Source organism: Dunckerocampus dactyliophorus, chromosome 12 (genome assembly GCF_027744805.1).
Source record: "Dunckerocampus dactyliophorus isolate RoL2022-P2 chromosome 12, RoL_Ddac_1.1, whole genome shotgun sequence".
Lineage (NCBI taxonomy): Eukaryota > Metazoa > Chordata > Actinopteri > Syngnathiformes > Syngnathidae > Dunckerocampus > Dunckerocampus dactyliophorus.
In genome coordinates, this window is record NC_072830.1 from 17,443,045 (window position 1) to 17,463,508 (window position 20,464).

The following is a 20,464-nucleotide window of genomic DNA, read 5'->3' on the forward strand; positions in this document are numbered from 1 at the left end:
ATGGGAATAAAGTCATAATTATTAGAAGAAAATTTTAAAAAAGAACATTTGAATATTTGGAAAATAAAATAAAAATAACGGTAGTAATGGAAAAAAAAAACTGCCGTAATTTTTCAAGAATGAAGTCGAAATATTAATAGAAAAAAGTATTATTCTAACGAGACAAAAAGTCGCAATTTAACCAGAGTAATATTATGAGGAGAAATAATACCATTTTAGCAGCATAGAGGGGTTTTTTTAAGTTGTAATATTATGAGCCTGTGAATGTCCTCATTCATCCAGGTCATTGTATTCTCAGGGCATTGAATTGACCGCAATTGGACTGGAGTTTAAACCATCATCATGCCTGATTTGCAAATCGAACGAGACTTCTGATCAATAAGAGTCTGGAGGGTGAACTCCGCAAGTGTTTTTTTTGCTTTTTCTTTGACTTGTTTGTGATGCCACATAATGTAGAACATGCGTATAAGACAACAGACATACAGTAAAGCTTTATTAATTATAGCATTACTTATAGAATGCCTTTGGGTGACTGTATCGCTCCACAAATATCTTCCCTCTAAGTGTGTCGGGCATCTTCAAAAGTTGCATGGTTTTACTTTATTTTACTTTTATTTCATTTTAGTATACAGTGCCTAGCTTATCTTCAATATTAAAATGTTATTGACATTGCCTGTCAAGGTGATTAATTAAATCCTTTGGGATTTTTTTTTTAATTTAGAAAAAGTGAGAACATTTTACATATCGATTTTGGAGGTTCCACTATATATGCTATTATACTCAAACATCTATACTTTAATTTCAAAATTAAAAAAACAAATGTGTGTTTAAGTACATTATGCCATATCCTTCTGCTCGCCGGAGTGCCAGAGCCCAGTACCAGCTCCAGTTCTCCTCCGGAGCTGCACCAAAGCTTCATCTCAGTCGCAGGCCTGTTCCTGCACAGACCTCCACAAGCAGCTCTCCCAAGAGGCTCTGTGCACACACACAGACCCAGCTCTCCATCATAGCCCTCATAGTCATCCGGAGATGGACACACCTGCACAAAGATAGGAAAGGGTTTAGATTATCACTATGCTTGGATCACCGGCGTAGGGTTCACTGTGTAACGAGGTGAAGGGTTACTTGCACCGAACAGTCGTGTGGGTGACGGTGACACAAATGTAGCTCAGTCACAAGAACGCTGTTAAATATTAAAAGTGCACAGACTACATAACAACAAACAGTGAGGGGTGAACAGATGCGCGGGCAGAGATGTTTTGTCACAAATGCAAACACAGCTTCAAACATGTCTGCAGGATGTGTTTCCTGTCATGGGGGAAGTGTCAATATTCCTTCAAGCATAAAAATGGCAAAACGATGGACAAATATAATAATGCAAATACATGTAATACAATTTCAAAAATAATCAATAATACAAATATAAGGTATTCGGAAGATGTGATAGGTAGTGTAATATCTAGGACTGGTGTGCCAACAAGGGTTGCAGGGTTGGCAACTCCCAGAAAATAATAAGGGACATCTTGTTGGCAGGGCCAACCAACCCAAATGTTATTACTGTTATTATTATTTTGCCCTTATTTGAATGAAACAAGTTTTGTACTATTTGACACAAACCTGAATTGAATTTGATGCATGTATTAGACTCAAATTACTCTAATAATTTGAGTAATCCAACACATGAAAAATGAATTGTTCTTTTTTTTAATTAACAGAATAAAATAATTATTTCAGTATCTTTTTTTTTTCATAGAAATCTGTCCTGCTTAACTCAACACGATAAATTCAGTGTCCAGTTTTATGATAGTGCAGGCGTATTCAACGGCCGTCACGATTAAAACTACTTCGACATAAACAAAAGAGAGATGAGCTATTTGTGTTTTATGTGACTGGCAACATTTAACTTGTACTTTATTTACAAAGCAGTGTGCTCATTGCTTTTATCAAAATCAGCTGGTGAGCTGCTGCTAGCTCACAAGCTACCTGTAATAGCATCGCTATCTTAAAGCTGGACACACTACGTGTTTATGTTAAACAATTTCGACACACAACGAGTGTTTTAGGGACACCATATTATTATTATGATAATGAGAGCAAAGTTGTTAAACGACACTTTATAAAAGTAAGTTAGCACATACCTCAAAAAGATAATAGCCACTTGTAGCTTCTCCGTGGGACAAAAACAGGCTCCAAACTAATCGTGTTGCTTGTTTGACAAGACAAAATGTCACTGTGGTAAAAAGACACATTTGACCAGACCAGAAACTAGGCAGATAGCTCTAGCTAGCTAGCTAGCTGCCGCCAATGTGAGGCAGAGGGACAGACAGGCAAAGTGTGTAAACAAAGATGTTAGAAAAGGCGAACAGCAAAGAGGTTGATCGGCGAGCGATCAGACAGGCTGGCATCGATCGGCTTTTCCTGTGACAAGCTTTTGTCAGACTAAGTTTTGATTCTCATGGTCATAAGGGACAAAGGGTGTCCTTTGTCAACTCAATACAGGACGCATACTTTTATTTCTATATATGGGACAATTGTGTTTTTCAAGGGATATATCGTGTGTGATGTCAGCTAGCTAGAGTTGACGGTGTTTAATTGAGTGTTAGTATGGTTAGCAGCAACGTTAGCAGTGTGGAGAGTGCAAGTGACTGGCGTGTGATGTGGCGGACAGCAGCTCCTGTGTGAATGTTCAATGTATATGTGTTCTTTGCTTGTTCATAAGGCAACTGAAGTGAACCGTGACCACAAGCAGCAGCATTACAGTGGTATTCTACACTGGTCTCTAGGTGTCAGTAATGTTCCGTTGACGAGACAATAGCCACAGCATGAAGCACCCTGTCAATGCTAACGTGTGAGTCTGTTATGTTTTATTTATGTCTTAAATGTCTTTTCTCTTATTATGTTGACTATATTGGGAAATGCGAGTGTAAAGGTGACTATAGGGGTGTCATTTCATGTCTAGAAGGCTTTAACAATGCTAAAAAGCCAATTTAGAAGGTCGGAAACTGTTTTTTTTAATGCTCCGACTACAAAAATATTACATTTATAAATAAGGAACTCTACTTTACGGAGATTCACTCATCACGGTCAGGTCTTGAACCTATTAACCACGATAAACAAGGGATTACTGTACCCCACTAGTTTGTACACTGTATGTGTTGTTGTTACACAACCTGCTGCCGGCAGTGAAGTGACCACTCCTGTCGGTCCAGACAATCTCCATGTTGTGTGCGGGTTTTTCCATCCCTGCAGATGCTGTAGACTTTGTGCACACACGCATCTTCATGGCTGGCAGGTTGATAGTCAAGGGTACATTGGCACTTCCCATCACTGCTCTGCAGAAAAGTCAATAGGGTTGCGTTACATAACTGAGATAATTAAGCTGTGTTATGTTTCAGTTTCAGCCAAATAAATAATGTAATGATCCGATGTTCGTGAATGCACCCATCACCACGAGGTGCGTGCCATGTTTATGGACAACTCGGTCAAGCATGAGGAGGAGCGGAAGGACATCGAGTGTGGACTCGATGTGCCGTCCGTTCGACACACAGCTAGATACTGTATCTAGACATCTGCTGGAGAAGAGTGCAGCATAAAGCAAAAGCTCATGTTGTGTTGCGTGGGGGAATTGCACCCACAATGCAGACTACCAGGTACAGTATGACGGTACTCAGAGGCGTTTCATGCCCAGTTTGATCTACTGGCCCATGCAGGAGGGGAGGTCTACAGAAGAACTGGTCCTCCTTTTATGATTAAACTTACCTACTCCGTGTTGAATCAAAGCAACTGGACTCGCTTGATTTTTAACGTCTTGTTTGAGGTCCATGTGCAAATGCTCTGATTCAACTCCCCAGAAGATATACCATGTACTGAAACACTTTTTGTTCAGATAATATTTTAATTTGTGGATAAAACCGATCATGAATCTTGTTTTGCGCTGGCACATCATGTTATTTTGCACCATCTCAAATTCAAACTGCACTTTCATTTCTTTTCTTTAAAGGGACTGTTTGCAACTGGCTCAAAATGACCGAGCCAGTGGTTAGCAAAGCTTCTGCACATGTGTGTGTTAGCTGGGGCTTGAGATACAAAGCTTGCAACACCTTCAAAAGTTCAGAAACTTCGAAAACCCTCAAGGCAGCCACCTAACTTTTGCAAACAGTTCCTTTTACCCCAAATTTTGGTAAATAAATGTAATTTATTCAGTAATCATTTCAATTTGGGTGGCCACTAGTCACTGAAGGGTGATTAGTGCCTGGGTCGCACAATGGCCTAATGGTTAGCATCGGCCACACGGTCAGGAGATCTGGGTTCGTATCTGCGTTGGAACATCTCTGTCTGGAGTATGCGTGTTCTGGTGACCAGCTCCAGCTCCTGAGACCCTTGTGAAGACACAACAGTTGATTTCAAATGAATGAATCATCCTGAAGTCCAGTACTTTGGAAAAGTGTTTTAATGTGTAACGTGTAGTGTGTTATATTATATTGTGTTACGTTACGGTACGTTACGTGTGTACTGTACTTTAAGTTACTCTAAGTTACCAGAGTACTAGTTCTACTCTAAGTTGCTTTGCTTTACTGTATGTCATTGCTGTGCTCTGCTCTACTTTAGTGCATCATGATACTCTACATTACGCTACTCCAAATTACTTTACTTTACTTTTTCTAAAGTTTGATATCACGTCGAGTGTTTTTAGGTGTTATTTTCCAACTGGAAAAAGAGTCGTAGCAGCTCTTGATTGCTCTGATTGTGAGCACACTTTCCAGCAGTCTACGTGTCAATTCATGTATTTTCATTATTTTGTCTTTTCATTCATTCATCCATCCGGCATTGCTCAGGCAAATAAAAGGTAATCCTGCATGAGCACAGCACTGTGCACCCATGCATGCTGAGACGGACAGGAAACAAGAGCCTGTTGTCTGGAAACGGGATCGCTTTCAGTGTCTTTAAGTGGTGAGGAAGCTTCTCCCTTTCATTGTACACCCAAACACGCTCCAATGACGATAGAAGTGTGCAACTACGAATACGCTATAGTCTTACCTGAAAGCTCTGCCCCTCTCCCAGGCAGAGACATGTTTCCTGGCCGGACAGAGGCTGTTTCGCTGCAGGCCCACACGGCAGGGGTGCAGACAGGCCAGATTTAGGACAGTAATGTTGAGGAGGACACCTTAGACAGCTGGACATGGAGATGGCATCAGTCGATGCGCCGTAGGTACCTTTTGGACAAGGGACTGGAGTGACGCTCCCTTGTGGGCAGTAAAAACCTGACAGAGAAAAGTCATTTTCGTTAATGCTCCAAAAGACAGACAGATACTTTATGCACCTCCAAGAGAAACTGACAATTAGCACCTCTATTCAATTAACCACAACGTCTCAGATAGTCACCGAGTGTACAGCCTACAAAAGCAAGCAAGTCTCTAATTAGCAAAAAACGAAAAACATGGGTGGTAACAGCTGTGGCTGTAAGCAATTAAGTTGACTTTCCAACATGTGAAAACAACAGTGCAGTTTACGTAAAAACATCCTGGTGGTAATACGTACATTTTTCATTTCATTGGCATAACTCACCTGCCTGACAGGACGGCCTCTCTTGGACATATTGGCTGATATTCTTCCCACGAATAAAATGCAGACAAACAAACATCAACCACAAACATCTCAGAGTCTCCCAGCGTTCTCCTACCATGTTGAACATGTTCCATCACTTCCTTGATTTGAACTATCCTCTTAGTTTTAGCTGTAGACGCTTGGCCGGGATGATTTGTTCATAGAAAGGTGGAGGGCATAGCTTTCATTAGCATGCTGAATGATTTATGAGGCCTCTGAGGTAAGGTGGCAGTGACAGTGACTCATATTACTCTATTTGTTCTACTCAGCCCCACCATGATACTGATTAATGACTTCATAGACACAGCTTTGCTTTCTGAGGGAAGGCTTTTCCAAAGTGGTTGGGGGGGGGTTATTCCTCTGGAAAGTCCTTTGTCAGGCGAGTATTGTGAGCTCCAGAGTTGTCCTGCTTAAATCTGTGGAATTTACAATTGACACAAAAATCTAAATATATCTTAATATTATATATGAATTGATGTATTAATTGAACAGTTTGTTTTTGAGGTTGCATTTTGCAATGTGTCGCTAAATAGGAGCAAAATCAGCCCTCAGTCTGATGTACTGTATTTGACAGTTAAACAACAATACTTTCACTCTTGCACTGTGTGTACTGCCTAATAGTGACACTACGGTCAAGGTTTGTTCTGCTCACAACTGTGTGTCTGTGTGTGTGTGTGTGTGTGTTATTTACGTCAGTAGCTTTTCTTATCTGTCTATGCCTTAATACCTGCAAAAAAAATAAGCAGCATGCACTTTTTTATGCTGAAAGAAGTTTTTCACAGAAATCTTTGCCCTGCAAACAGTTAAGGGGTGAGTGTAATCTCTGCAGGTCTGGGTGAAATAACCAAGGTCAGAAGGCTGTTACTCTTTGCTCCGTATTCAAATGTCTTTCTTGTAAAGTTCATTGCGGCCACTTAAATTAAAAACATTACAGGAAAAATCAATGCATTAATTTGTCAAGATATTGGACATTTGGATGTCTTGTGTTGTTAAATGCACGTGGAGGCTGTGGATGGTGATGTTTTTATGGAGAGTCCCTTGCTCACTCCACCTTGTTATTGTGTTGAAAAAAAACATTGGACAAGACTTTGGACAACTGCTATAATGTAGATATTTCGTCATGGACGCAATGGACTATGACCTCGCAATGACGAGTCACAACTTACCTAACTGAATGAGACTCAACTTTCACCTACATGCTAATGCCATGTCACGCTAAAGCGCTGCAGGTGAATGAGAACATCAACATGGACGCAATTACATCGACATTTACTCATTCGGGTTAACTCAAAAGATTATGAAAGAAAAACTGGTGGTGCCAAATAACTCCCCAAAGCAAGTCAGAGCTTTTCTTCCTGTCATTCACACACGCCTGTGACCTGGAGTGAAGCAGCTATGACAGAGAGTGCCGCTGGAAAAAAAGTATCACAAAGTTTAAAACATTATTGTTGTCACTACTAGTGAAAATAGTTAAGTTATTAATGTTTACATTCTACTACATTAGTACACAATTATAATAAAAATGTTTTGGACTTACAGTGGTGTGAAAAAGTGTTTGCTCCCTTCCTGATTTTTTATTTTTTGCATGTTTGTCACACTTAAATGTTTCAGATCATCAAACAAATTTAAATATTAGTCAATGACAAGACAACTGAACACAAAATGCAGTTTTTAAAAGAAACGTCTTATTATTAAGGGAGAAAAAAAACCTAGAATAAAAAAAAAAAACTAATAACTGGTTGGGCCACCCTTAGCAGCAACAACTGCAATCAAGCGTTTGGGATAACTTGCAGTGAGTCTCTTACAGCGCTGTGGAGGAATTTTGGCCCACTCATCTTTGCAAAATTGTTGTAATTTAGCCACATTGGAGGGTTTTCCAGCCTGAATTGCCTTTTTAAGGTCATGCCACAGCATCTCAATAGGATTCAGGCCAGGACTTTGACCAGGCCACAAGTGGGGTCTTTTGTGACCTCTTGGTTGAGTCGTCGCTGCGCTCCTGAGGTAATTTTGTTTGACTGGCCACCCCTGGGACGGTTCAACACTGTTCCATGTTCTCGCCATTTGTGGACAATGGCTCTCACTGTGGTTTGCTGGAGTCCCAAAGTTTTAGAAATGGCTTTATAACGAGAGAAATTGAACTCTGGTGTGATAAAGCACAGTTATGTTTTAACAGTGGGTGCAATCCCTTTTTCACACAGGGGCCATGTAGGTTTGGATTTTTTTTTAAGTATAAAAAGTTTCATTTTAAAACAGCATTTTGTGTTCAGTTGTGTTGTAATTGACTAATATTTGAATTTGTTTGATGGTTTAAGTGTGACAAACACACACTAAAGGCACTTAAAATAAAAATTGCACAGCTACTCACCACTAATGAATGATAATTGAACATCGACAAACAACTGGGTTGGGGTCCTGGTGTAGCCGGTACTAGCACACAACTATGCTGCGTTCAAGGGCCAACTAAACTCCTTCTTATTAATAAAACCATTCATATCAGAGCTTGTAGAGTTGCCAGCAGACTTAACATAGTATCGAGTGTCCTGTGGCCTCCAATCAAACTCTGACCATAAATTGAACGTTTTAGGACGTGTTGAGGCTGCTTTCAGGTGTGTGTGTGTGTGTGTGTGTGTGTGTGTGTGTGTAGATTTGTATGTTGTGCTGTGTCGTCAGTGTGACCCTCCACGTGTTGACTATTGACACAGGCATGTAGGTGGGCAGCCTCTCTGATAACAAGGTCCTATATAAGTCAGAGCGTGCGGGGAGGCCACTCTGCAGACCCCTGAAGCTCAGGTTTGGCCACTAACTGTTTCTCTGTCAGAACATTTTCATTGCATAGCCAATCTCATTGTCTCAGTGCTTTTCATCTTTTTCATCCCTCTTGCAGAAAGACAAACATGCATTCAGAAAAAGTGATCTTCACCATTTTCACCTTTGCTATTTTGGAGGTTTCAGGTACTTTTGTTCTTTATGCTACACTCTTATTATGCAAGTTTAAGGTATTCTGTTGATTATCTCTGATGCAAAATCAATATGCATGATGATGCAGCCTTCCCGCGCCATCGTGACAGCAGGGAGGCGACCTGGTCCGACTCCATGGCCAATCAGGCCCATCACAAGTCCAAGCTCACAAAGGATGTGGAGTAAGTTGACCTAATTGAGGCATGAAAGACATCATCCACTCGGGGTTTAACGGTACGCCATAATCTAATAATAATCGGTTCACATCGCAATTGAACGGTGACGGTTCAGTTCATTTTGGATACAGTACGGCATATGTGTCAAATTCTGCATCCGGGCGAGGGACCTGTTTGGAAAATAGCAAGGAATTGGCAGGTAATCGCAGACTTTAACAAACTAAGTGCTAGCAACATCTAAAATGATGTGGTGAATATTTTAGTTTCAACAATTTTTTGGGCATTAGGAAGCAAGAAAATGAATTGCACAACTATTGTTACTACATGTTCAGGACAAAAGTAAAAAAAATTTACCGGTAGCTGTACACAACTACAAATGACACCACTTTCAAACTATTACAAAATAACACCTTATTGACGCATAAGATACTTAAAATTATTATTTTAAGTAGAGCAAAGAATGCTGGGAAACGCATAATCTGCCCAATCCACAGCTGCAAACTCTTCCGGGTCACTTTGTGTTGTTTTTATGTTTATATAAAATACCACGGTGAAACACTGTATCTGCAGCCGTCTCCCTCTCTCGTTTCCGAGCTCATCCAGTCAGCAGTCAGGACACATTCAAGGCCTCAGAGATCAGAAAGTAGAAAATTTCAAGCAGGAATAAACGGACACGAACGCAGATATTTTCAAAAATGCACATTTCCCTCACTTCGATGTAAAAAAATAAAATGTCCATCCACACAAGTGAAGTTTTAAAGAATGTCTTGTCCACAGAAAAACATACACGCCAAAACAACATCAGAAAAGTCAACTGTAAGCAAAGTATACTCTGCAACACTATATACAGTATAACGGCCAGGTCACTACTGAATCCTTGAGCATGTAAAAAAAAATCTGCTCCTATGAAAGTGACAGTAATAACTAATTTGACTTCATTTAATTAATGTATTTACTGTTTTTATGACTGTATTTTATGCACTGTATTTTATGTCCTTCATGTGTTCTGTGTGAGTTAAACTAAAGTGCATCGACTGACCAAAATGAAGTTTGAACATTCCTGAGATTTTTTGGGGGGCAGGTTGAAAAAAATTTACGTCCATACTGTGCCGGATTTGTAAATAGTTGCATCCAGACGGGAACGAATCACTGAGTGAAAATGATGTAATACACGAGGCACACCTATGTGCCGCGCTGTGAACACACACGCGGGCGAACCGCGTGACACACCAAACCACAGACGATGAAAGAACGCATGCGCAGAAGTCAGTTCCGCTTTTCAAGACTTACGAGAAGTGGAATTACTTCTCGGAGTCGTTATGGAGTATAAGACAAAATGTGACGAGAATGTCGACTGGGGTGAGTCATGTCCGTCGAAATATTCAGATATCATGTTGGTTTGTCGTCAAAGCTCACAGCTGGTTATGTGACGGCGACGAGGCGGCGGTGTGGCGGTGATGTCATCGTTCTGGTATTGCCTGTATTTCCCACTCTGGAAACAGTTTCTAAAACATACAGTTTGAGGTCACCCAGAACGGCGTTCCGGTGTGTATGAGAGGCTGACACCACAAAATACTTTGCCGTTTTGACCTGAAAACATTTCCGTGTGGCTAGCCCCTTAATTCATGTATGGGAGCACGTTCGTAACCACTGAGCGGCGTAAACCGAGGACCAACTTGTACAGTATGTGTAGCGTTACACCCCTATTATCCACGCATAAAAACTAAATGAGTGTTTTTGTGCACAGTAAGATCTACAAAAGCCACATAGATGACAGCGGCCTGTACAACCACAGCGAGGATGACCACAACAAGAACCAGGTGTCGGAAGAGATGCAGCGCAAAATCAACATGGAGTCGGAGCGCCTGCGAGCGCGTCTACGTCAGGAGCTGACCGAGCTGAGGGAGAGGCTGGCTCTCTCCCCGGCTCACCGCAGCTCCACCTTGGCCAGCGTGAGGGAGCGCTTGGCCCCCCTCGCCCAGCAGCTCCACGGCTCTCTGAGCAGCAGCACGCGCAGCCTATGCCACGAGCTCGGCCTTTCCCTGCAGAGTCCTGAGGATCCTGAAGCCTTCAACTGGATGACACAAACACTGGAGCAGGGCACCTCCAAGCTGGCTGACATCTTGGATGGCTTCATGGCTCAAACCACCGAGGCGATGGAACACCTCAGGGAGGCAAGTGAGGCAGCAAACACGGGAATCTTGCAAGAATTCAGCTCAAGGTTGGGACAGGAAGTGACCTCCCTGAAGATGGAGGCCCAGAATAAACTGGAGACTCTCAAAGCGGAGCTCTTGAAGGCTGACGCCGCCGCTGCTGTGGAGCACTTCTGCCAAAATTCAGCACAGCAACTTCACTTTCAGGGACGGATGGAGAGGCTAGTCACGGGAATGGAGGAGGAGCTGGAAGTCCAGTCCGGTCCTTCCCTCTCTGAACACTCAGGCGGCTCGTTGCAGGAGGACTTCTCACTCAAACTCTCTGCTCTCATCCAGGACATTCTGCACTCTGTGCAGTGACGCCCCACGTCACTAAAAACTATAAACTCACTATCACGTCCAACAGTTGCTAGACAGTGACTGGCCCTGTACATAGTTCTAAAGTATTTTTGTTTTATTGTATGTGTGTATTGGTAAGGAGCCTCAACGCCACCAGTAAGTCTTGGCATTGAAAATACAGGAGCATCCCAATACATTTTTCAAAAGTTATTTTATTTCAGGAGTTCAATTCAGACTATAGAGACCAATTAAAGGCACGGGAAGTTTTTGCAGAGCAAGGGGCGGGGGGTGTCATTTGAGGTCTGACATTGACAGAAGTGTCTACATGACATTTTTAAAATAACTGTCTTTTACTTGCCAATGAAATCCTCCTTAAATATCTTGTTCTATAACACCAAAAAGGTATTTTCACGGCCAAAACTTCATGGCAGGTTTGACATGGAGTCTGATCTCAGGAAAATGTGCTACGCTTTTTTCTACAATAAAAATAAGTGTAAACATGGATTGCTTTTTATTATTTGATCATATACTGTATAGTATTTAATTAATTAATTTAAAATAACACGCCCTAACCCAGAGTATAGCATACGATGGAGTATTAGGGCCACATTGAAAAAAAAAAGATTTCGAGAATAAAGTCGAACATTTCTGAGAATAAAGTCGTAAATTTATGAGAATAAACTCTTAGTCGTGATATTATGTGTCATCATGTCACACGTGTCAGAGGGAAAATAGAGCATAGCTTTTCAAGAAGGAAGGAAACTTTCCTCTTGCTTCAGGCAAGCTTTTATTCACAATGTGGTGCAAAACTGAGCAGCTGAGCAGTTAGCATTTACATTAGCATGTCTAGCCCTTCGCACTTCCGCCTTCCTTACCCCGCCCCCTCCACATGCCCAAAGCCAAAAGTCACCTAAGTCCCCCCTTTTCATAGGCAATGCCTGTAACACAAAATTGAGTTTTTTCTAATATTCCAAGTTTTTTTGTCGTAAATTTACGACTTTGTTCTCGAAATCTCCAATTATTTTAATACTCCATCATAACAGGCATTTCCTGAGACAGCTATGAAAATGGGAGACTTATGTGACCTTTGGCCTTGGGCAAAGGTAATATTAAGACTTTTTTTCTCATAAATGTACAACTTTTTCTCTAAATCTCAGGGGTTTTTTTTCTATGTGACCCTAATACTCTGTTGTAATTCTAAACTATTTTTATTCACCAGCCAGTCGGCGCACAATTTCTTGATTTTTGATTCATCTTTACAGTAAATGAATGCCTTTTGTATTCTTTCTCATTCACTGATGTACAGTATATGTCAACGTTATGGCACTAATGGTGTGTTTTTGTTTTTTTGGGCTCCAAACATTGGAACTGAACGGAAAACATTTAGACAACTCGGCCCTAAAAATGTCATTTTTGTAGGCCAGTTATAAGCCAAACTTTCTGTACTCTTTCCGACTACATTTCTGGATATGCAAAGCAAATATGTACAAATGCGTGTTACGTAAACAGACTGGTTTAGTATACTGTAGAAGGAGAATGTTTAATGTTTATGTGTTTTCAAAAATAAACCAAAGCACATCGAATGAACTTAAGTGGCTATTTCTTTTAGAAAAAATGGCTGCAAATATAACATAGACACAGAAGTCACATATCTGCTATGATGTTCATTTTGGTTGTGTTTTTGTTTTTGTTTTTTTTTAGAAAAATCTCTTATTGTAGTAAATTCAAAATAAACATCAGGTTTGGTAGAAAAAATATTGTCAATAACTCAGTTAAAGGCATGAGGTCCCGCCAAATAAAACTTCTTCAGGACAAACCAGCCGCCAAGGACCAGCAGAGCGGAGGCGGCCGAGCCAAACACGACGCCGACCACCAGGCCTGTCATGTCTGTGTCATGCCTCTCTGATGCAGCAGTGTCACCTGATGCAGGACATCAATAATTATTCATAAATAATCATTTCTACATTTCAGAGTTCAAATTCACTCTATCACGGTTTTTCAAAAAAACATATCTTTTAACAAGTCATGCTGTTTTGTGATTGAATATGGCCAATTATGAGTCCAAAAATATGCATGTTTAAGCACATTTTTGGCCTGAATTCAGCATTTTCAAGCATAAAAATGGCTAAATGAACTAAAATACAAATATATGACATTCAGAAGACACATTAGAGCAGTGGTCCCCAACCACTGATCTAAAAAAAAAAGACTGGATCGAGCAACCTATTGTTTTCACGCGCCAAAATTTGAAGCCAGATTTTTTTCGATCGCCGCCATCTTGGTGAGACCACCTTACGCGCCACAGCTTTGTGATTGTGCTGGTATACGAACGCAGAATTAGTGAAAAATCATCAAAAACATCAGGAGTGCCAGTGAAGGAAGCGAGGATGAGGAAACACAACTTAAAAAGCACTTCTCAAGAACCTTCCACTCGTAAGTACTTTTACTTGGCACCTTTTTTTGACCTGATATATGTGCCACTACTTGAACGACTTTGCTTTGAAAAGTTCTTACTTTGAAAAGTTTTACCAGTGCGTTGCCATACTGTTGTCTCACAGCAAAGTGGTCTCACCAAGATGGCCGCCGCAAATTTCCATTGGCTTCAAAAATAAAACAATAGAAGCTCGATCCAGTCTTTTTTTTAGATCAGTGTCCCCAAACCTTTTTTGACCCACGGACCGGCTTTTGTTCCCATAAATGTCCCGCGGACCAGGGGTGGGGTTGTGGTTGGGGTTCGTTCATGGGGTTATATTCATATTATATCTCTGGAGTTTTTCCAAAGAGATGATTACATCGCTGTTTGACGTGTGTGGTCGTAGCAGTGCTAGCATGAATTAACTTGAGACATTGAGACAAATGTGCACATTAGCACTCAATAAGTCTTCAAAACTTACCTTTATGCATTCCCACATAGTATCAGCATTCGAGACCAAATATGAGGTGAAAGAAAAATGGTAAAAATACAGTGGTAGTCTATCTGTGCGGCATGAGATAAAGTTAGCACACGTACAATGGACATGCGTCAAGTGAGACGAATGTAACAGAGAGAATCCGGCCACTTTTCAAAATAAAACATCATGGAAATTATTTTTTTCTTTCTGTGCGGCGGGGGGGGGGGTTGGGGATCACTGCATTAGAGGACACGTTGATATGTAGCACTGGTCACTATGTGTCAGTAATGTTACTGTGACGACCTGTGGTGCTGTAATGATGATGTTCTAAATGCAGATAAGGAGGTGTTGTTGAGTGAGACAGCGTGCGAGGAGGAGACAAATGTGCGAGCTGAACTGTGTTCTGTGTTGGAATTTCGCAGTCCTGTTGGTGTTTAAGGTGGGTCATAAATCTTTCAAAGAATGTCAGACCTTGTGTGACATATTGCATTTGCCATCGCAAGAAGTAACAAAAGAAACAACAACATGGAACTTTCTCATTGCTAATACAAGTTGGTCAGCGTCATTAATTCGTTCAAGACGGTCCAACTCTAACCTAAATGGACGCTAACTGAATCAGTGTTTCACTTAAGAAATCATTTAAATCCAATTAATTCGCTCCAGAAAACCAAAAATGTTCATACAAAACACGTTTGTGTAGTTTTACGTGCAGTAAACAATTCCAAACGCATATAAACGATAAATGAAAGGGATAAATGAACATTTAAGGTTACTTTTACCTTAATTGCATTTTGATAAAGAAGGTGAAAAACACTATTGAATCGAATTTGATTCAAGAAATAACTTAACGGGCTATGGTAGCTGACTTCCGGTTGCCATTTTGTAACTTACCAAGCTATCCTGTAGCTTCTTTGTTAGAAGCTAAGGATGTTTTGTAGTTAAAAATACATTAAGAATACAGTTGGACTCACGCAGTGTATTAATAACACAACAAGGCGGGCGCTGGATGAAACACTAAACGGAAAATGTATGTAAACCGAGGCAAAATTTTGGCCTAAATTGTCAACGTTAACTGAAAAAACACGCTAATTGGGGTGTACTGTACACTGTACGTGTGAGTCTATATTATGTCTACTATATTGCGTAATAGAAGTGTAAAGGAGTGTTATTTCATGTCTGGAGGGCTTTCTAAGCTTAGCTACGAAAATACTCCATTTATAAATGAGGAATCCTACTCGGCGGAAATGCACTTATCACCAATTGACCGTGATAAAACGAGGGATGAGTGTATACTCACAGCTCACAAAAGTAAGCAACCGTTTTATTAATTGAGTCGATCTTCTCGAGGGACAGTTGAAACTTGGACATACTGTACTTTCGAGCAGTCAGTGTACAGCTTGCATAGCAGTTCACTATCCACTGAAAATGACAGAACACACATCTATACTCACTTGTAGTGTAGGGAGCTGCGGCAGGCCTGTCTGTTTCTGAGAAAAGAAAGAGTATGAATAAATTCAGGGTTTTTTTTCCATCATTGTGTGGTGCAGCAGCGTGTATGATGAAGTTACATATTAAAGTCCAACCTTCTCCAGCGGTGAACAGCGGTCCGACTGAAACGGTGGCGGACTCGCTGCTCTCTTGTCCGAAAGGAGTCAAGGATCTTTTTCTTCTGGTGTTACAAGCCTGAAAGATCACAGCAGACGTCGTTTGTTTCGTGTACGTTTTTTTTTTCCCAACAATGCAGCATGCAAACATTTTGTGAACAGTTCAAAATGCAGCTAAGAAGGGTAACTGCACCAGATAATTCTCGCTCTCTTGCATAGGCCTCGATTTCCCAAGCTAATGAGAGACCCCTGTGGTCATTTGCATTACTATATACTGTAGGGCAGTGGTCCCCAACCTTTTTTGACCCACGGACCGGCTTGTGTTCCCTCAAATCTCCCGCGGACCGGGGGTTCGTACATTATAGCGATATCATTTATCTTATCTCTTATGTATTGTGTAAAACTAAGACATGAATAACATCAAATTAAAATCACAAAATGAATGCCGACCCACCATCCACCAGTTCAAGTTCCAGCCAAGTTTTTCCAGAGAGATGATTACATCGCTGTTTGACGTGTGTGGGAAAAGGCAGTACGCTAGCATGAATTAACTTGAGACAAATGTGCACATTAGCACTCAATAAGTCATCAAAACTTACCTTTATGCATTCCCACATAGTATCAGCATTTGACACCAAATATGAGGTGAAAGAAAAATGGTAAAAATACAGTAGTAGCCTATCTGTGCGGCGAGATAAAGTTAGCACACGCACAATGGACATGCGTCAAGTGAGACGGATGTAACAGAGAGAATCTGGACACTTTTCAAAATAAAACATAAAAAAATGAAATAATGGAAATTATTTTTTCTTTCTGTGCAGCCCGGTACCAAATGACCCACAGCCCGGGGGTTGGGGATCACTGCTGTAGGAGACTCTGCAGTTAAATGAATAGAGGCACAACTAGGAGCGTTTTTCATGAATGTTCTACTCACGTTCAGCAGTTCTTGACATTTGGTGGGCTCACAGAGTCTGAGGATGCAGTGCAAGTAGATGCTGGACTTGGCCTGGTCACGGTGCTGAACAAAGCGGAAGGCCTCAAAGTCGAAACGGGCCATCTTGGAGACTCCGTTGGCATCTATGATCACTCTTTGGTTGACTGAACATCTAGTGCAGAGCAGTACAGACAGTGTATAGCTTGATTATTTTTTTCACTACATGTGAGTGAAGTGCACCGTCCTACCCAGTGAAGAAGTTGTGCTGCTCATTGTGCGACACGTTGTAGGCGGTCGGCGTTGCGAAGCAGTGATCCAGCAGCACGTGGAAACTGTAGTAAACAGGTTAGCGTGCCAGCCAGTTACTGTTTTGCTCAGAACGACTTTATTTCAATATTTGTTTTTTGATTAACACATTATCTATGAGCTTTGTGCAAGGGGTTAACCTACTTTCCAGTCAGGTTCACTGCCTTTACTTCCACATAGATCCTTGTTCGCAGCTGCAGTCCAGAGGAAGGTATGACTAAGGGATACATGTAGTTGGAATCCTGCAGAGAAACATGAAGCAGAATAAGTCGATTAAGATGATTTGATATGTTCTCTTACAGTCCATACACCGAAACATATGCGGGCCAACGTGGACTTACATTAAAAACACTCATTTTTAGGGTGTCAATGAAGGTCCCGTTGTTGTCGCTTGTTGCCACGGAAACCGAGGAGCTAAAAGGAAAGGCCCACAAAGGCATTGATAAGCTTAGAAATGAATCCAGAAAATGTAAAATAATAATAATAATAATAATACAAATAAATAATAAAAATAAAGAAATAATTTAAAAATAACTTTATTTTTTTTAATTAAATCACAAATATTATTAAATTGTATTTAATGAAATAATACAACTTTTCTATCATAAAAGCAATCCTTTCCCAAAGCCAGCCGTTGCTTACTCACGCCACTATCTGTGTGTTGTTGATGAGGTACTCCAAGGGGTAGCGGCAGGAGAAGTGATAGTAGAGGTCAGTGGAGTAGCTGATCACCCCCTGGTCCGACCTGGGGGTATCGATGAAGCCCGTGATGATAACTGACTGGATGCTCAGGAAGTTGTTGAAAGGGCCTGTGGGGTCCGGGGCCTCATCCACAATCTTAAACGGACCGCACACAAAGTAAAACTTCATTTTAGTGGTGCGTTTTTACATGGAAAATAACAGCAGGGATCAAACATTTATAGTCTGCATACACTCTGTTCTGCCTAGCAACACCAATTCACGCCCAATGAAAAAAATGGCATATGGCAGCCAAATTTAAATCTTCTGCAAACTAAGAGTTGCTGAAATTGAATTCTAATTGAATTAAGACACATTCATTTTCACTACACTGTATTAAATATAAAATCCGTATTGCAACAATCCATCTGCATCTGGTCGAATACTGCATCATCCCGGCCTGTAACCATCTACCAGACGAATTCCTGACCTGGAGGGACTGCCGACACGGATTTTCCGCACTGTCGTTGACCGGAAGCTGGTAGCGGATGATGGGCGGGTCCACGCTGGAGTCAACGGAGCCCTGGCACTCTGTGGTGTTGTGCTTGCTATTCAGCGCCATGTTCGAGGAGTTGAAGCCTGCCCACTGAGCTGTGCAGAGGTTGATCTCCAGGGTGATCACACGGGTGCCGCAGTCGACTATCAGGTCGGAGCTGTCTTTAGAAGGATGTCGTGGTTATTAATGGTAGTAGGAGGACAACGGGTGGAGTAAGAGTTAATGTAAAACCAACCTGGTACTCTGTCATACTCAGAGGAGCAGTTGTAGAGGCAGAGGGTGGGCTGCAGCAGCATGGCCAGCAGAGGGAGACAAAGGTGAAGAGTCATCTTAGTAGGATGCAGCGTCTCAGTCGTTTTGGTGCACTTAAAAGGAAAAAAAAGCCAAAGCAACAACTGTTATTGACTTGTGCAACATGTATTATCTTCATAATGTATTGTTAGCCCTTTAAGTGTACTTTCACTGGCCTCCTTATGTAATATATTAATCCTACCCTGAAGACAGGGGTGTCCATTTGCGGCCCGCAGCTGTTTTTTTTTATCGGCACACACCACATTCCACATATATGATTTAACAAGAAAAATAAAACAACAACAGCAAATATGGAGGAAAAAACAATCAGCAGCAAATTTTACAAGAATCAATCAAAACATTAAGAGAAAAAAGTTGTAATTTTGCAAGAATATTATCAGGAAAAAAACATAATTTTAGTAGCATGAAATGGTAAAGAATGACGTTATTTTTTGAAGTCATAATATTATAACAGGCAAACAAAACAACAAATGAAGTTGTAATTTTTGGGAAATCTATGTTGCGGGAAAGCAAGAACATTACAAGAATAAAGTCAAAATGTTATTATTCTTAGAGGTTACAATTAAAAGAAGAAAATTGAAATAGTTGGAAAATTTTAAAAAAAAGCAACGGCAGAAATAAATAAAAAAAACAGCTGTAATTTTATGAGCATAAAGTCAAAATATTGAGAGAAAAAGCTCATTTTCTAATGAAAAAAGGCTGTGATAGTTTTACAAGAATTAACTCATAATATTTTGAGCAAAAATGGTCATTTTAGTAGCATAAAGTTCAAATAAAAGAAAGATATATGAGGAACAAAGAATATGACAAACAAACAAAACAATATAAAATTGTAATTTTTGGATTATTAGTTTGGGGGAAACTTTCAAATATGGGAATAAAGTTAATATATTTTGGGAATAAAGTCAGAATAAATTTACAAAGATTATTTAAGAGAATGGTTTGAATAATTGGAAATTTTTAAAAAGAGCAAAATTGTGGGGGAAAAAAGCCAAGAGCGACGTTGATACGAATAATATGTTTTTTCATCTATATCATAAAGCTGCAATGCATTTCTTTTCTTGACATATATATAAAGTATAACTTTTTAACGTATGTACGAAATATCAAAATGGCCCCTGCATCCTTACATTTTTCAGTATGTGGCCCTCAGTGAAAAAACTTTGGACACACTTCAGAGAGCCTTGGGACATGTTTGCTTTCCACAGGAGAAAAATCATTTTAGAATTGTCATCTCTGTTCCTTAAATTAGCCTGCTATGGCAAAGCTAGAAAAAACACATCTGGTCCTCCATTGAAAATGTAGTTTTTGATCCCAAATGTATCTTCATGTAAACTAATGCAGTTAAGATTTCAACTGCTGTCTGCAATTTGTAATTTGAACATTCGTCCACCAGATGAAGATTATTTTCCCATTCAAAGCATGCAGAAAAAATTCACACACAGTTTTCTGCAAAGGTGCTTTGCTAGTGAATGGTGAGAAACGGTCAGTAATTTTTACTCCCCACCTCCAAGCCCTTTTGCTAGCTCGACGTTGACGTTCTCCAACATTTGCAATAAATGTGGCTTGTGGTTATTAGATTAAGTTCAGCTCCTGAACCCTCCCCTTCTCTCTTCAATTACCGTTGTTCTCTCGCAATCCAATCCAGGTTGAAGCTCTAAATATGCCTCAAACACTTAAACGCATATAAAATGTATATGTGCTCAGCACTAATGAACGATAACGTAAGAAGATAGACTTAGACTTAGACCAACTTCATCGAAGTTAGTGCAACCTTTTGCATCTCAGCACACAACTATGGTGCGTTCAATGTCCGAAGTCCAGTGCAAGGGCCATTTGCAGCCTGCAGCTTGTTTTTCTTTTTTTTTTTTTTTTTTTTTTTTTTTTTAGTAATGTCATCGATTCAAGAATAATTTTGATAAAATTTCAAATAAAATAAAATAAAATAACTAT

The 20,464-nt window shown here is 40.4% G+C and overlaps 4 protein-coding genes across 12 annotated transcripts in view; 2 read left to right on the forward strand and 2 right to left on the reverse strand.

Annotated features, from left to right (window-relative positions):
- si:dkey-103g5.4 (uncharacterized) overlaps positions 1–6,737 on the reverse strand; it is a 33,107-nt gene extending 26,370 nt beyond the window's left edge. For 4 of the 8 annotated variants that reach the window (XM_054794350.1, XM_054794344.1, XM_054794343.1 and 1 more), the window contains exons 1-4: positions 5,566–6,737; positions 5,038–5,261; positions 3,171–3,332; positions 836–1,039 (exon numbers count right to left, since the gene is read on the reverse strand). In XM_054794350.1, the coding sequence (XP_054650325.1) occupies positions 836–1,039; positions 3,171–3,332; positions 5,038–5,261; positions 5,566–5,692 (717 nt within the window). In that variant the 5' untranslated portion in view covers positions 5,693–6,737. Of the gene's footprint in view, positions 1–835; positions 1,040–3,170; positions 4,380–5,037; positions 5,262–5,346; positions 5,453–5,565 lie in introns of those variants that run through there. The other 4 variants (XM_054794345.1, XM_054794349.1, XM_054794348.1 and 1 more) reach the window with 4 other exon arrangements.
- A 1,615-nt stretch (positions 6,738–8,352) lies between these two features.
- On the forward strand, positions 8,353–12,817 carry zgc:162608 (uncharacterized protein LOC100037332 homolog). Its single transcript, XM_054794359.1, has 4 exons — positions 8,353–8,394; positions 8,489–8,556; positions 8,651–8,744; positions 10,486–12,817. The coding sequence occupies exons 2-4, from the start codon at positions 8,499–8,501 to the stop codon at positions 11,249–11,251; spliced, it is 918 nt and encodes a 305-aa protein (XP_054650334.1). The 5' UTR covers positions 8,353–8,394; positions 8,489–8,498; the 3' UTR covers positions 11,252–12,817.
- On the reverse strand, positions 11,338–18,528 carry LOC129191214 (zona pellucida-like domain-containing protein 1). The gene is made up of 10 exons (XM_054794352.1): positions 18,435–18,528; positions 18,134–18,360; positions 17,612–17,802; positions 17,307–17,379; positions 17,110–17,207; positions 16,908–16,991; positions 16,660–16,831; positions 15,705–15,804; positions 15,573–15,608; positions 11,338–13,150 (listed from the first exon to the last, which is right to left on the reverse strand). The coding sequence occupies exons 1-10, from the start codon at positions 18,526–18,528 to the stop codon at positions 12,999–13,001; spliced, it is 1,227 nt and encodes a 408-aa protein (XP_054650327.1). The 3' UTR covers positions 11,338–12,998.
- Positions 14,523–20,464, forward strand: part of laynb (layilin b) — a 28,714-nt gene continuing 22,772 nt past the window's right edge. The window contains exon 1 of one of the 2 annotated variants that reach the window (XM_054794354.1): positions 14,523–14,560. The gene's annotated coding sequence lies outside the window, so the exon portion shown is untranslated. Of the gene's footprint in view, positions 14,561–18,303; positions 18,350–20,464 lie in introns of those variants that run through there. The other variant, XM_054794355.1, reaches the window with a different exon arrangement.